Source organism: Bufo bufo, chromosome 1 (assembly GCF_905171765.1).
Source record: "Bufo bufo chromosome 1, aBufBuf1.1, whole genome shotgun sequence".
Taxonomy (NCBI): domain Eukaryota; kingdom Metazoa; phylum Chordata; class Amphibia; order Anura; family Bufonidae; genus Bufo; species Bufo bufo.
In genome coordinates, this window is record NC_053389.1 from 676,443,323 (window position 1) to 676,460,347 (window position 17,025).

The window sequence follows — 17,025 nt, forward strand, 5'->3', positions numbered from 1 at the left end:
ATTGAAAGTCAATGGGGTACGGATTTGTTTTCTATTGTGTCTGATTCGTTTTGCTCCGCATCCCATGACGGAAAGAAAACTGCAGCATGCTGTGGTTTGCTCTCCGGTATGATAACGCAACCAAACGGAACAAAATGCATTTTGGAGCGTTCTGTTCAGTTATGTTTTGTCCCCATTGACAATGAATTGGGACAAAACGGAAGGATTTTTTTATGGTATTGAGATCCTATGACGGATCTCAATACCGGAAAATAGAAACGCTAGTGTGAAAGTAGCCTTATTCGAGTTGCAGTTTCATGGACTGAGTTACTACATTACCTTGTGTATCGTTTTGCTTTGATCTTGTCAGGCGTGGCAGCACGTGATTTTTAACATTGGGGATATTAATCTGACTTCAGCTTTAATATACCATTTAAGTTTTAGAGTTGATTGTTCGATCATTTGTTCTGATGAATTTGAGTTTTTGAAGCCAAAATCAGGTGTGGACCATTAAAGGAGTCAACACATTAAGGACAGATATGACGTCTCTTTTTTTAATCTACTTCTGGTTTTGGCTTCAAAAACTCCATAAAAAAAGAAAATAACTTGACAGCATGGCCGCACCCTGAGAAGCAAGAAGTATCCAAAACACATAATAAATTCGACATTTGGTATGTGAATGCAATGTTCACCACATTGATCCAGAATAACCACAGTAATTGGAGAATATATCTGTCAGGGAAATCTATGGCGGCACGGTAAAGCAGTTATGAAACGTCCTCTGATTACAGATCATAACTCAGATCAAGCAGTCCATGATTTAAGTCCTCAACTAAAATACAGAACATAAATACAATAGTATCAAGAGAACGCTTTGGAAACACTGAACAAATAATGGCGAAGGGCAGATTAATACTGTAGAGAAGTGACAAACATGATTATGCCGCGTTCCTGCACACTCAAATTTTGCAAATCCTCTCTTCAAATCAGAAGGCAGTCTTACTTCTGCTGATGCTGGCCGAAAGCCAAAACCCAGAGGGGCCTTTTCATCCTCCTCACAGCCCTTGACGCCTGGACTGAAATGAAGCTCAACATGAAATCGGTTTTCTGAAGAAGGATCCTGAAAACGGATAAATACAGAAAAAGGTGAGGGTGATGGGATGGGAAGCTCAGCCATGTATCCTGTGCACTATTCCCCTTCACATACATATATCCCTCAGGATACAATATTGTCTTTTCTGACCCATCGTAAGTTGAAACCAGACAATGTCTCAGACTCAGATCCAACCAATCCAGGCCACTTCTCTGGTAAAACAGCGGTATTAGTTGCTAGTTAGCAGCTATACCTGACTGTTATATGTAGGGATTTGTTTTATCTGTCTAAGGCGACTTCTCTGGTAAAATTGCTGTATTAGTTGCTAGTTAGCAGCTATACCTGACTGTTATATGTAGGGATTTGTTTTATCTGTCTTAGTTATCTGCTTATTTTTCTTAAATCTTCATTTTCTTTTATCTTGGATGACATTTTGGAGCTTTGGAACCAATTACTCAACCTACAATGGTTTCATCATACAATGGTAGTCCTAGAACCGATTAATATTGTAACTTGAGGGACCACTGTACCAATATAACACACATTGTGTAAGAAATTTTATTTGAAACATCTTCTGAAATAGAAAAAGCTGTGTAGTAATTAGTTGCTATTAGAGATGAGCAAATCAATTTGTATAAAATTAAATTAATTTAAAAAATCAGTTTCCTTGAGCAGTGAGGGTCTGGTCCTCACTGCTCAAGCTACTCCCCCTTGACGGACAGGGCCAGACATCTCATCTGGCAACGTCAATCTCACGCCTGCACCATTCCTCCTCGTACTGGCCAAGTGCAGATGCAGAATGTGCATGTGCTGCCACACTTCTGGGTAAACCAGAGATGTATGGCTTTTTAAATATATGGAGAGGGGAACCTCTGGAGCAGCAGGTCCAGTTTCTCGCTGCAAAAGACTGATTTTTTTAACGAACTGCAAGGATTGTTAGAGGGCCCGTTCTTAATAAGTGTTTAATTAAAGGAGTTGTCCGGGTTCAGAGCTGAACCCGGACATCCCTCCATTTTCACCCCGGCAGCACCCCTGACATGAGCATCAGAGCAGTTCATGCTCCAATGCTCTTCTTTGCCCTGCGCTAAATCACGCAGGGCAAAGGCATTTTTTGGAGATCCGGTGACGTACCGGGGCTCTCCATGGGGCTGCCAGGAACCCCGGTGACGTCACCGGCACTGATGGGTGGGATTTAGCTCTGCCCTAGCCAGTAAAACGGCTAGGGCAGAGCTAAAGCCCGCCCCTCAGAGCCGGTGACGTCACCGAACACACTGCCGGGCAGAAGTTACCGCCCGGCAGTGTGTTATTGAAAACAAAAGAGCCCGTGCACCGCGATTTAGCGCAGGGCAAGGGAGCGCATCGGAGCATGAGATGCTCCGATGCTAGTCTCAGGGGGGCTGCCAGGGTGAAAATAAGGGTATGTCCGGGTTCAGCTCTGAACCCGGACAACCCTTTAAAGGGACACATTTAAATACCATTTGATTTCATGTATTAGACAATGCTCAGGAGCATTGGCCTATCATCTAATATGTATTGGGTGTCTCCAGACCTTCCCCCGACAAATGATGTTAGAGGATAAGCAGGATTTCAACTGGTCCAAGCCTTTGTTTCCATAAGAGAAAAGCAAATGTGGGTGAGGGCTGGCAGCAGAGTATTCCTCTATTCACATGGTTAGGGTGGAGCTGGCAGAAACAGCTGTCAACTGAATGTGCGTTCGGCTGACATTTCCAGTGTGTGGCCATCTTTTGTACAAGACTAGTCTGTAACCTACTAACTCTAACACCACCTCAATTTCCTTTTGAGAAATAATCTATTTTATAAGAAAGAAAAATCAAAGATCATTAGCATCCCTGGATATCTTCTTGTGAATTTTCAAAACTTGTCCCATCTTGATAAGTTTTTTATACTGATGACCTATCTTCTGGATAGGTCATCAGTATCTGATCGGTGGGGGTCTGACACCCAGGACCCCTGGCGATCAGCTATTTGGGAAAGCACTGAGCGCCATTGTCTTCTCTCAGCTTTTCCTAGGCCAGTGATGACACACTCATCGGTCACATGAACTAGGCGCAGCTCAGCCCTATATAAGTGAATGGAGCTGAGCGTGCCAACAAGAACAGCAGCTATACAATGTACAACGCTGTGCTTGGTAAGCTGCGAGAGGGCCATGGTGCCCACAGGAGCGCTGCTGCCTTCTCAAACAGCTGATTGGCAGGAGTCCCAGATGTCAGACCCTCTCCAATCCGATGCTAATAACTTGAAGGGTTCATAAGAAATAAAATGGATTCAATGAAACCAGTCCCAGAACACCAGCAACTAAACAGTACAGTGAGATATATATATATATAAAATATGAATAAGATATTGGGCAGCACTGCAGACAAATAGAAACATGGAGTGCCAGCGGCCGAGGAAGCGATCCAATATCCAAATCAGATATAAAAAAGAAAATCCACAACACTTCCAAAAAATAGTTAGTGTGTTTATTACACCAGATGCAACGTTTCGGTCCTCTCAATGGAACCTTTTTCAAGCAACAATCCAAAAACCACCAGCAACTAAACAGTACAGTGCAGTAATATATATATACACTCACCTAAAGAATTATTAGGAACACCATACTAATACGGTGTTGGACCCCCTTTTGCCTTCAGAACTGCCTTAATTCTACGTGGCATTGATTCAACAAGGTGCTGATAGCATTCTTTAGAAATGTTGGTCCATATTGATAGGATAGCATCTTGCAGTTGATGGAGATTTGAGGGATGCACATCCAGGGCACGAAGCTCCCGTTCCACCACATCCTAAAGATGCTCTATTGGGTTGAGATCTGGTGACTGTGAGGGCCATTTTAGTACAGTGAACTCATTGTCATGTTCAAGAAACCAATTTGAAATGATTCGAGCTTTGTGACATGGTGCATTATCCTGCTGGAAGTAGCCATCAGAGGATGGGTACATGGTGGTCATGAAGGGATGGACATGGTCAGAAACAATGCTCAGGTAGCCCGTGGCATTTAAACGATGCCCAATTGGCACTAAGGGGCCTAAAGTGTGCCCAGAAAACATGCCCCACACCATTACACCACCACCACCAGCCTGCACAGTGGTAACAAGGCATGATGGATACATGTTCTCATTCTGTTTACGCCAAATTCGGACTCTACCATTTGAATGTCTCAACAGAAATCGAGACTCATCAGACCAGGCAACATTTTTCCAGTCTTCAACAGTCCAATTTTGGTGAGCTCGTGCAAATTGTAGCCTCTTTTTCCTATTTGTAGTGGAGATGAGTGGTACCCGGTGGGGTCTTCTGCTGTTGTAGCCCATCCGCCTCAAGGTTGTGCGTGTTGTGGCTTCACAAATGCTTTGCTGCATACCTCGGTTGTAACGAGTGGTTATTTCAGTCAACGTTGCTCTTCTATCAGCTTGAATCAGTCGGCCCATTCTCCTCTGACCTCTAGCATCCACAAGGCATTTTTGCCCACAGGACTGCCGCATACTGGATGTTTTTCCCTTTTCACCCCATTCTTTGTAAACCATAGAAATGGTTGTGCGTGAAAATCCCAGTAACTGAGCAGATTGTGAAATACTCAGACCGGCCCGTCTGGCACCAACAACCATGCCACGCTCAAAATTGCTTAAATCACCTTTCTTTCCCATTCTGACATTCAGTTTGGAGTTCAGGAGATTGTCTTGACCAGGACCACCCCCCTAAATGCATTGAAGCAACTGCCATCTGATTGGTTGACTAGATAATTGCATTAATGAGAAATAGAACAGGTGTTCCTAATAATTCTTTAGGTGAGTGTATATGTAATAATGGCAGCACCAACCTTTTGAAATGGAAAATTGGGTGCAAGCTCCAATAGGAAAAGCGTCCTTGGATAATAGAAAAAAAAAAAAATGGAGCAGCACTCCAGTGTGGTGAAAAAAGAAAGCTATTTATTCACCCAGTAGCTATTTATTCACCACACTGGAGTGCTGCTCTATTTTTTATTTTATATATATATATATATATATATATATATATATATATATATACATACATACATACACACACAACATAAAATGGTAATTTTTTCCCCCATTTGTTTTCCATCCGTGCTGTTTGACAAATAACTGCATCCTTTTTTTTATCAAACTTACCTTGTTGTTGTCTTCATACAGCATAATCACAATCTGTGTCATGTAGTTTAGCTCTGAGACGGCACTTAAATAATCCATTGCCCTTTTCCACTGTTGATCTTTAGACTCCTAGAAAAAAAATATATAATAATTTTGCGCTATTAAAACCAGTTATGTATTGTATTTTAAAAGCTTTTACCCTTTATGATCTGCCATACTTAACTATAAGAATACAGATGGCAATTAATGTTGAGATACTGTAGAATGGTAGAAAGTCTAATCGCTATTGTGTGAAAAAGTGCTGACAGGGACCCCGCTGTGCCAGAGACAAAAATGTCTCACCATCTATAGATGTCAATCAGACCTCTCCCCGTGCATATTTAAAAGGTGTTGCTATCCAAAATGTCACACAATGCAGGCATCTTTTTTCAATATGCAATGCTAATTTTTGATGCATATTAATAACGGTGCGCCAATCTCTATCCAACAGCAGCGTGCGTCATATCCATTAATACGACGCACAACCCGCTGGTGTGGAGGTCAATTTGGACTTTTATAAACCAATAGTAACATTTACCACAAAAAAAACTAAAACAATTTCTCTTCCACACACTCACATCCAAGAGTCCCCCATAACGAAAAAGGCTCAACAAAGAGTGCACATGGCTTTCACTGGTGAAGTAAAGACGTGTTCTCACATGACGCCCCGGAGAAAGGACTCCTCTTGAATAGCTAAAAAACAAGATACAAAGTGAAAAATCGGACACAGCCAAACACTCATCCAAAGATGTGCAGCACTGTAATTTGCATCACAAATGAGATAAAATAAGAGACGTGAGGATCTGATCAAGGCAGACTGTGTCAGGGGCAGGAGTCTATTTTGACTGAGAGACTATGACACATTATATGTATCCAAGACTCCTTTCAGCCATTAGCCCAACTTTCAAAGGCAACCTGATAACCCACCTCTTCAGAAAAATGAACTGCAATAACTAGTGTTGAGCGAACTTGTGTTTCAAGTTCGGCGTCTAAAGTTCGAGTTCAGGTTATCGAAGTATCCCGTTATGGATTCTAAATTCCGTTATTGTTGAGCAGATTACTGGGGAGGAACGTTCCTATGAGCGCTCTTTCCTGATAATCTGGCCATTTAAAGATGCCGAAGATCAGCCAGTGAACAAGCGAAAAGCTTGTTCATCAGATCAATCGTTCATGCAGGCACCTCAATCATGGTTTCTGGCAGCAGATCATGCGGTGTAAACTGCACTCTGCTGCCCAGAAACAATGCCGCTGTATATGGATGAGATTCTGAGAACAGCCAAGCAAGTGTACATCTTGGGAGTCGTAGTTTTACCACAGCTGGAGTGCTGAAGATTAGCCATCTCAGCTATAAACAATCTGAAGCAAATGGCAACATAGTGGATGAGAAAGATATAGAATCAAGTGCTAGGTGTGACATTTCACTTAAAGGACCCCTTACAATGAGAATCTTAACGTTAATCGCTAACGAGCGTTCATAGTAAAGCTCGTTAACGATCATCTGGTGGTGTAAATGTACCATCGATTACCTAATGAACTATCGGTCGTTCATCAGGTAATCCTATCATTTGAGCACACATAAAAATCACTGTTTGTCTGCAGCAGATCTTTCTGTGTAATCATGATCTGCTGCCGGCAAACAACTAGTCAGTATGGGGAAGAGCAATGGTATTAGCGATCACTCCTCCCCATACTCTGGAGATCGGTGCATGTAAATGCAGAAGTCTCCTCTACCAGCAAGAAGCAGATTTTCGAGAAGGAAAGCTTCCTTCCTGACAATCTGCTGCTGTACCGTCCCATGTAAAGGGAATCTGACTATTTTTTGTGTGCCTCTAACAATGCATACAGCCATTGTCTGTGAAAGAATGTTATGGCGTAACTCACAGTGGGTGCAGTTTATTTACAGACTCATCCTCGTGCGTTCTCTGCAAGTCCAGCAAGATCTTATTAATTAATGGAAGACAAAATCCCATGGCGATCTCCAGTTTTTCCTCTTTATTAATGCCATATTCCTAAACACAGAACAGAGCATGACTTGAATTTTTAAAAATATGTTCGTAATATAACTAAAACACACATACCAGTGCTTGTGTGTGTGGGACATGTGTAAAAAATGAAATTTTTCCTATAAAATGTTTAGTCCTGTTATCTTGTAGTTAAAGTGAAGTGTTTTGTGTGTGTATATAATTATTTATTATTAAAGGGCCATTCATTCCATAGCGCTGTACATATGAAAAGTCCTTAGGGGACTCCAAGCCCACCACCCAACACAGACCGGTCACAGGGAGATGAACGCTTCCATTGTGGAAGCGCTTATCTCCATAGTGATCTATATCGCCGTCCTCAGGACAGTGATACAGATGGCTGTGCTGAGGCAGGGGAGGGAGAGGTGTGTCCCCTCCCTGTTCCTCTGATAGGCTGTGGGCCTTGTGCTGACAGCCTATCAGAGGCCGGTGCAGGCGGCGCTGTGAGATGGAGGTAAGTATAAGTGTTTTTTTTATTTTTTATACTGGACTATCTGTTACTGCCACATGGGGGGAGCGGGAGGCACTTAACACTGGCACATGGGGGTGGGGGGGGGGGGGTTGGCACTTGATACTGGCACATGGGGGGGCTTTGGCACTTGATACTGGCACATGGGGGTTGGCACTTGATACTGGCAAATGGGGGTTTTTGGCACTTGATACTGGTACATGGGGGGTTTTGGCACTTGGTACTGGCACATGGGGGGGTTTGGCACTTGATACCGGGACATGGGGGGGTTGGCACCTGTTACTGGCACATGGGGGGGTTTGGCACTTGTTACTGGCACATGGGGGGCATGGAGAGGCACTTGTTACTGGCACATGGGGGGGGGGGGTGGAGAGGCACTTGTTACTTGCACATGGGGGCATGGAGAGGCACTTGATACTGACACATTATTATGGGGCACTATGGGGGCTTCTACTGAGGCCACAAAGAAGGGGTATTTTATATGGGGGGCTCTGTGTGGTACTAGTATTATCTGTTTCTGCAGTAAAGTATTGGGGAGCACAGTGGTACAGTATTGGGGGTAGTAGGATGATTTGTCCAGAAGATGGGAGGATGATGGAAAAGTAGTAAACTAAGATTTTTTTTGTTGTTGTCAAACTGCAGAGACGGAAAATGGCGACAAAATGGTGGTCTGGTCTGAAGGTCTGAAAGGAGAAGATGAGGACAGAGAACATCTACATCAATGAATGTAAGAGGTATGGGGCGCTGTATTTCTGTAGTGATGGGGGGGACGTTAAAGTCAGCAAGTGTCGTGTGTGTGTGTGTGGGGGGGGGGGCCCTTATTGTTTTTCGCCCCAGGGCCCCATTCCACCTAGAACCGGCCCTGAACATACCGCTAACATCCTGCAGCAACTGCCAGGATTAGAACCAGCTGTTTAGCCCCTCAGATACTGTGGTCAATCGTGATTAGACAGGGGGGTCTCTCTCTGTCACCCTATTGGCACCCCTAATTGGAGTTTTCCCGGAGCAACATATTGAGGATAGATCATTAATATGAGAGCGGAAGGAGTCTGGCACACCCACCGATTAGCTATCAGCGGCGGCCACATGTTTTAGAGGTAAACAGTATACATAGATGTAACACCACATCTCCATTTGATGTGAAGCGGCCATTCTCTGGTACTGCAGCTAATGTTTGTGTTCAAGTCAATGGGAGTTGAGCTGAAGAACTCAAGAAAGGCCACTACACAGTATACAAAGCTGTGGTGTTCCAGCTCTGTACACGGTTTCTTCTGAACCTGCAGCTTCTGCTGAGGGGTGGGGGTGCCAGGTGTTCGAGCTCCACTGAGCTCCGATATGTCAGTACCAAAAACCCTATTAATGAACGCTCCCAGGTCTGCCACCTCTGTATTTCTATCAGACTGGCCCTAATGTGATGCCTGTTAACACTACACTGACAGCCATAAGACACTGCATTATAGAAGTATTGCAGTGCATCATGCCCCTAGCGGGACTAAAAAATAAAACGTTCAAAAAAATAATAATAAAAGCACAAGAAACTTTTTTTCCCCCCACTGGAATGCGGTAAGACAAAAAGTTTGATTTATCTAAAAAAAAGGGTTTCTATCGTGCAAATGTAGCACAACTTAAAAATGTGGTATTACCATACCTACCTGAGGAATGATGACATCTGCTAATGATTTGGAAAGCTTGAAGAGTTCATCAGTCCCTTCCAGGTTAAGGGAGCTGTTGTGCTGAACATCATACTTGACACAATCATAAATATCAGGAATCTTGCTGATGTCATATCGTCCACTCTTCATGCGAAAATCTCTCTCCAGCTTGCTCCATCGTTGTAACATCAGCTCCAAAGTCTCACTATGATATAACTGAAGATCTAGGGGCAAAACCATTATTAGTAGACTCAAATACACACTCCTAGAAGTAGTGGCGTACATAGAGAAGTAAGGGCCCCATAGCAAGGATCAAACCAGGCCCCTCACATAGGACAGGTTTCTGCCTAAACCCCTTTCAATGACCCTTGGGCCATTTTATTCACTGCCTCATTTGCCAAAAGTTGTCCCTTTAGAGGGTAGAGTCCTGACCAAGTTTTCACCTCCAGTAGAAGAGAAGGTAATCCCAATTGAGAATGGCCCCCCTCTTGCCCTGGGGGCCCCCCGTAGCAGTCACCTGGTCTGTCGCTTTGGTAGTTACGCCCCTGCCTAGAAGTAAGACGCCCAGATTTAAAGGGGTTGTCTCACTTCAACAAGTGGCATTTATCATGTAGAGAACGTTAATACCAGGCACTTTACGAATGTATTGTTATTCTCCATATTGCCTCCTTTGCTAGCTGGAAACATTTTTCCATCACATTATACACTGCTCGTTTCCATGGTTACGACCACCCTGCAATCTTGCAGTGGTGGCCGTGTTTGGCATTATAGGAAAAAGTGCTGGCCTCTCTAGTGGCCAGGACCGTGGGAGCACACATAGGCTAGTGCTTGTTTCTATAGTAGGCAAGCATGGCCATACATTAGTAAGTGGCTTGTATGAACTCTCTCTACCTGATAAATGCCTCTTGCTGAAGTGACACAACCCCTTTAAAAGGAGTATTCTTATATTTACTGTATTTTACGAAACCGTGTTTCTCAGATCGACAGTGTAGCGCCTCACCCCCGGCCACCTTACTGAGACAGATAATAAAACTGGGGTATTAATTATACATTGCTTCATAATATGACAAAAACCTGCAGCTCACCTGCAAATTTAGGATCTTCTAAGCGTTGATGGAGCTGACATGTGAGACTCTCAATGAGTGCAAACACCTTGTCGCATGTCTTCACAGGGTTCTTTATTGACTCCATAGAATTAAGGACAGAACTGCTGCTTGTAGGGGCCAGCTACACACCGATAAATAGAAGAACCCAAGACTTTAGTCACACTTACAGCTATAGACAAAATGACTTCACTTGTATCTGCTGAACTGAAAGAAAGGGTTGTACGAGATGAATTCTTTCATTTTACCTTGTGGCTGTCAATATCTGTATCTACGGGGTGGAAATGATAGGAATCCGGATGCTACCAAGCTATGAAATGAGATCTCACTCAGCAGAACAACTCCATTCAGTATTCAACTTTACCTTATCACTGCCATGCAAATGCATATTGTGCAGAAGGGCATGATAATGTAACTTATTATTTCCCATTCTATATACAGCGGCAACATACTCTGCACCATCTAATCTCGGATAGATATGCAGAAATCAGGGTTGGTCTAACCCAGAGACCCCAAACTACCTTTTCCTGGTCCTCCTTTATGAACTCTGCATCCTTCTGCATGATCTCATGGAGACGAGCCTTCACCCTTTGTTGGCAGCTGCTTAAGGAATCACTGTCACTATCCAGGAGACCGTTCATGTTTGCGCTTTTCACCATTTGAACCAAAATGGGAGTAAGCTCGCCTTCTAAAGCCAGAAGACCCTGTAAAACAATTTTATTACGTCAGTGGTTGCACTTTCATACAAAGGACTTTACGTTTATCAAGAAACTGGATCACAGTATTGCACACGGAGCTGTGGCCGATGATAATAAAGCCTTCTCTTGAATGCTTAGCTACAACTTGTCTTGAGAAGCTACTTGCTAAGGACCCATACAGTGGTTGTAATAATGTGGAAATTGGTGGTCATGTGTCATGTAACTTTCCTAATTGCACTAGTACTTCAGTCCTTCATATCTTGGAGGCAATTGAATCCCTAATTAATAATAAATCATGGGAACCATTACAGATCACATGGCAGTGAGTAATAACTTACTACACTGTAAATGATTTTCAAGACTCTGCAACCGTAACCCCTTAAAGCAGTCATCCTCAAACTGCGGCCCTCCAGCTGTTGTAAAACTACAACTCCCACAATGCCCTGCTGTAGGCTGATACCTGTTCGGGCATGCTGGGAGTTGTAGTTTTGCAACAGCTGGAGGGCCGCAGTTTGAGGATGCCTGCCTTAAAGGGTATTTCCATCACAGACAATGGGGGCATATCGCTAGGCTATGCCCCACTGTCTGATAGGTGCGGTTCTCACCTCTGGGACCCGCACCTACAATGAGAATGGAGCGGGAAAATGAAAGGAGGGCGCACTGCACATGTGCAGCCGCCCTCCATTCATTTCTATGGGGCTGACAAAAATAGCCGAGCACTGGCTCGGTTATTTCCGTCTGCAACATAGAAATGAATGGGAGCAGGGGCTGCGCGTGTGCAGTGCGCTCCCATTAACTTCTATTGGAGCAGCGCTTGGTGGTGGACGAACCCTGGGAAATCCAGGGTCCTCCAGCCACAGCTCTCCCCGCTCCATTCTCATTGTAGGCGTGGGTCCCAGAGGTGGGACCCGCACCTATCAGACAATGGGGGCATATCCTAGCGATATGCCCCCATTGTCTGTGATGGGAATACCCCTTTAAGAACTGAGTGATTTTCCATTTTTGTTTTTGACTCTGCCTTCAAAGAGCCATAACTTTTTAAATTTTCCATTCACATAGACGTTTGAGGGCTTTTTTTGTTTGTGGAGTAGTACTTTCTAATGGTACCATCTTATATTGCATACAATGTAATGGGAAACTGGAAAAAAAAAATCTAATAGGGTTGTATTGTAATTCCTCCATAGTTTTATGGGTTTCGCTGTTGTGGTGCTCTGCGGTAAAAATGACCTGACCTTCATTCTCATGGTCAGTTGAATCGGCCATTTTGATGTCTTTCCATTACGGCATTCACCATACAGGATAAATTCATTTATATTTTAAAACTTTGTGTATTTTGGGACACAGTGATGCTAATGATCTTAGCAGGGCTTTATAGAAACATTGCTGTGGCAGGCCTCGGATCCTTCAGAGGGCCCAAGGATGCCACATTAACTGAATGGCTCTCTTGATCTCGGCGCCAGGGAACCGTTCATGCTCCTGGATCGCAGCATTCCCTGGGTGTCACCACTCAGATGCCGTAGTCGCAACAGATCATGGCAGGAGATAAAAGTCTGTTATCAGCGAAGCAGCCAATCTCAGATATTGTCTCTGGGTGTCGGCTGTTTAAAACGGCAGAAATCCGGTGGCTATGGTGCCTGCTAAGCTTCTGAGTGGCCACCATGTTTAAACCCCAGACTTCTTCGGTACATGTGCAGCAGTCGTCCTTATTAGCAGTCATCCCTGTATTCCTGCACATCACCTGCAGTCTGTAAACAACCAGCAGGACTGGATCGGTGGCACACAGAACAGTGCCAGAGAAAAGAGGTGAATACATCATTTTTTGTTACCCTACTTGGTTACTTGCCTGAGATGTTTGGAAAACCCGTTTGAAGGAAATTTGTCACCACTATCTTGGACTATTATCTGCAGCACTACATGAATAATACTGCAGGAGTATAGATCACTAGTTTTTTCTTTCCTACGGCCTCCTGTTCCCCAACTGTTAACACTCAAATCCGCTTCAAAATACACTGTCACGACTGCCAATCTGGTCTGTGTATTTCAGCAAAGCTTTGAATGCTGACAGTGAGGGTATGGGGGAAAAAAAGGAAAATTTAAAACTAGTGATCCGGAATGCTTATCCGCAATGCTACTCTCCTGGTCACTGACTCGTGCCCTTCTGGATCCCTCCACCCCAGTCGATGCAACTCCCTGGCAAGCAGATCACAACATCCATCGACAGGCGAGGAGGGGTGTCTAAGGAGCAGCCAAAAACAGGCCGCTCTACTGACATGCTCCCCTTTCGTCAAACGTGATGCAAGGGCAGGTCACCATTGCAGCCTGCTATTGGCTGCACCTTCCCCCCATCGATGGATGTTGTGATCTGCTTGCCGAGGAGATGCAGCAATGGCCGTGGAGGGATACATAAGGACACTGGCATCAGGGACCAGGTAAGTATTCTCTGTATGGGGGGCCCAGGCATTGTGGGTGGATTTTTCAGGTTTGGATAACCCCTTTAAGATGGATACGTTTATCCCAGGTATGTATAAATTCACTTACTGATGGTTTTCCAACCACATCTGCTGGACATTTGTTCCAAGCATCCACTAAGCAACAAGCAATCTCTTCATTAAAAATAAAATTTTCTGATCTTCCCCCAATTCATTTCAGATTGTGCCCCTTGTTCTTATGTTTAGTTTCTTGTCACAAACAGGCTTTTCTCCCCACACATCTCTCATCGTTTCTGTCTAAGTTCAGACACGCTGGTCCTCCTTCTTGGAGCCACAAACACCAAACACTACTCTTGTGGGGTTTTAATCACCATCACAGCCAGACTCCTGGCTTAGGAAGGTAAGAAATCCCGAAAAGAGACTGGGAGTGAACATCCTAACCATGCTCTTCAGTCACTCTGTACTCAAGTCCCATACTCAAATTTCAGTTAAAAAATACTCTGCCTGTCATTTATATAAATACTTACAATGTCCATTTTACTTAGAGCAGATGTCCTTGAAATATCTGTACCATAATGTAGAATTGAATTTGGAAACATCTCAATGTATGTGAAAACACTGTCCAACCCTTGTAATTTCTACCTTGGCAAAAGCAGCAGCAGTCATCTGTACCCGTCCTTCATCAGATGCATAAATCTTGAGGTCATGGCGGAAGGTACTGTGCAGTCGAAGTAGTCCACAGCCTGGAAACCCTGCATAATCTCCTGTAAAGTATCATAAAAGTCAGGACTACGGCCAAATAATATATAACATTAAAGAGGACCTTTCACCTCTCCTGACAGGTCTGTTTTAATAGCTACCTGCGTTTCCCATGTAATAACAATTCTGGAACATCTATTCTTATGGCTCTATGTTGTGCCGGTCCTTCATTATTTCTACTAGACGTTGTAAGTGAATTGCTAGCAGTCTGCAGTAAGGGTACAGAGGGGAGGTAACCAGTTGGGGGTGTGTACCTGCACAGACTGAAAATAGCAGAATTGATTGGACAGAGTGAGACTGTGCAGGTACACCCCCCAACTGGTTACCACCTCTCTCTACCCTTACTGCAGACTGCTAGCAATTCATTCATAACTTATAGTAGAAATAATAAAGAAATGGCACGACACAGAGCCAAAAGGATAGATGTTCCAGAATTGGTATTACATGGGGAATGCATGAAACTATTAAAACAGGCATGTCAGGAGCGGTGACAGGTCCTCTTTACGTAAACTGTGCTGTACACAAATAGAAATTGAAGAGCACCACAATAAGCTTCACACTTTAGGAGATTTTCTGGCTTCACGTTATTGATACCTATATAATAAAAAGTCCAACCTTCAGCTGAATGGTTTAATAACTTGGTAAATGCTTTACATTAAACTGGTTGTCCAGGGCGTACTTACTTTTGACACCCCCCTGATCAGCAGTTTTCAGAAGAGCCTGGCAACAAAACTACCAAGCTCCATCCGCTGTGCCTTCTTACAGCAGCACTGCTTCCATTCATTGAATGTATATTTATAACATGCACCCATCACCTTGACCCACCATCTCTTACTGCACATACGTGCCACTACTGTTCTAAAAGATATATAGCATTAAAAGTGTTATCGCATGGAAAACATTTATCACCAATCCACAAGATAGGTGACAAATGTAGGATTGCTGGGGTACAACCATGAGAATGGGGTCCAGTGTATCCCTTTTGATTGGGGCAGCGGTCACGCATGCACACTGCTTCCAAATTCAAAGTCTATGAGACTGATGGAGATAGCCAAGTACAGAAGGCCTATGCACATTGAATGGCACGGCAGGGCGCATGCATTACCACCACTACATTTAAAGTCCTCTAGAATGTGGGCTTGGGGTTCCAGTTGTTTTTATTGTGTAGGTCCCATCATTACCACATTTATCACCTATGCAAAGGTGATTAATATTTTTCATGGCATAACTCCATTAAATCAGTTTATTTTTCTCTCTTTGATTAAATGGTTTACATGTACTCCATTGAAATATGTCACTATCACTGTACATGAAATACTGTATGTCACAATCACTGTTCCCAATAACCTGCATAACTACATAACTTTACAATCTACCGCTCAAGGAGATTAGTGAAGGCTCCAGGACAGACCCTTAGTGGTCGGGCTTATTGCTCATAAAGCTCTTTGTTTGGTAATATACAGTATGTATTTGGGATTAATATATTTGGTAATAGTATTTGGTCATAGCCCCACAGTTTCCAGCCCTGATCAGAAAGTGGATACTGCATGAAAACATTGGGCCAGATTTATCATGACTCTGACAGCTCACTCCACTTTCACATATGGCTAAAGTCAGTTTTAGCCAAGTCAGATTTATGATCGGCCCTTTAAGACTGTAATAAATGTGGTTTGACGGTAGCAGTTTATCCGTCAGTAAGCAGCTTTACAAAAGTCGCACATCTTTACGAAAAATTTGCACGTTTTTATGAAAAAGTCGCATGTTCTATTAAAAAGTCTCATAAGATAAGCATGGTCCTCACTGGAGTGAAATTGCAACTTTTTTGCGACTTTTTAAATAGTCCCAATAGTAAATCTGTCTAGAGATTCATTTACATAAGAAAACACGCCCACTTTCAGAAAACTGGCGAGCATAGTGCAGAGCAGAAAAAAGTCGCAAATTTGTGCGCAGTTTTAGCGTTTGGGACTTTTCCACTCCATTATTCTGACCTGAGCTAATGATAAATCTGGCCCATGGTGTTCACTTTCCAGCAGGGACCGCACAGGAGCCTGGAGAGGTGAAGGACTCATAGGACTTCCATAGACCACCAGAGAAATTACCGTACACTAATCCCTGTACCACCCTAGACCAGCAGTGATGTTGGAATCACATTCATTTTGTATTGTCGGGGTGCCCAGAAAATCTTCGTGCAAGCCTAATTTATTAGGAATCTGTAAATAAATATGGTTTATCTGAAATCTGGATTCACCTTGTGTAGTAAAAAAATGCGGTAAATTAATTAGTTGATTAGTTAGTTAAATTAAAGAAGCTCCAGTTAAACACAAAGCAGGGCAATGTTCACACTGCCATTCACCCCTGCTGTTGGGCTACCTTAGAAGTTTAAAAGTCACTAATTTTTATGGGAATACGAAAGAAATCTCAACAGAACTCTAATAGTCCCAGTAATACAAATTTAATGGAGTCCATTATGCTCCATTTGGATCCGTTCTAATATCGACTGAGGAAAGTGTCAACAGAAGCTATGACGACAGTGTGAACAGAGCCTAAAGATTTTTTATGTATTAACAAACAAAAATAACCTACAGGTGTCTGAATATAGTCTGACAGTATTTCTGGCGATAGATCGAATCTAATAGCAAAATGCAGCATTCCTGGC

At 43.3% G+C, this 17,025-nt stretch overlaps 1 protein-coding gene across 12 annotated transcripts in view; it reads right to left on the reverse strand.

Moving 5' to 3' along the window:
• PPIP5K1 (diphosphoinositol pentakisphosphate kinase 1) overlaps positions 1-17,025 on the reverse strand; it is a 276,308-nt gene that overhangs the window by 118,918 nt on the left and 140,365 nt on the right. For all 12 annotated transcript variants that reach the window (XR_005775595.1, XM_040414088.1, XM_040414089.1 and 9 more), the window contains exons 16-23: positions 14,253-14,374; positions 11,005-11,187; positions 10,466-10,607; positions 9,381-9,604; positions 7,120-7,247; positions 5,817-5,931; positions 5,221-5,328; positions 983-1,099 (exon numbers count right to left, since the gene is read on the reverse strand). Coding sequence is in view for 11 of the 12 variants with exons in the window: in XM_040414088.1 (XP_040270022.1) it covers positions 983-1,099; positions 5,221-5,328; positions 5,817-5,931; positions 7,120-7,247; positions 9,381-9,604; positions 10,466-10,607; positions 11,005-11,187; positions 14,253-14,374 (1,139 nt within the window). In the remaining variant the exon portion in view is untranslated. The remainder of the gene's footprint in view (positions 1-982; positions 1,100-5,220; positions 5,329-5,816; positions 5,932-7,119; positions 7,248-9,380; positions 9,605-10,465; positions 10,608-11,004; positions 11,188-14,252; positions 14,375-17,025) is intronic.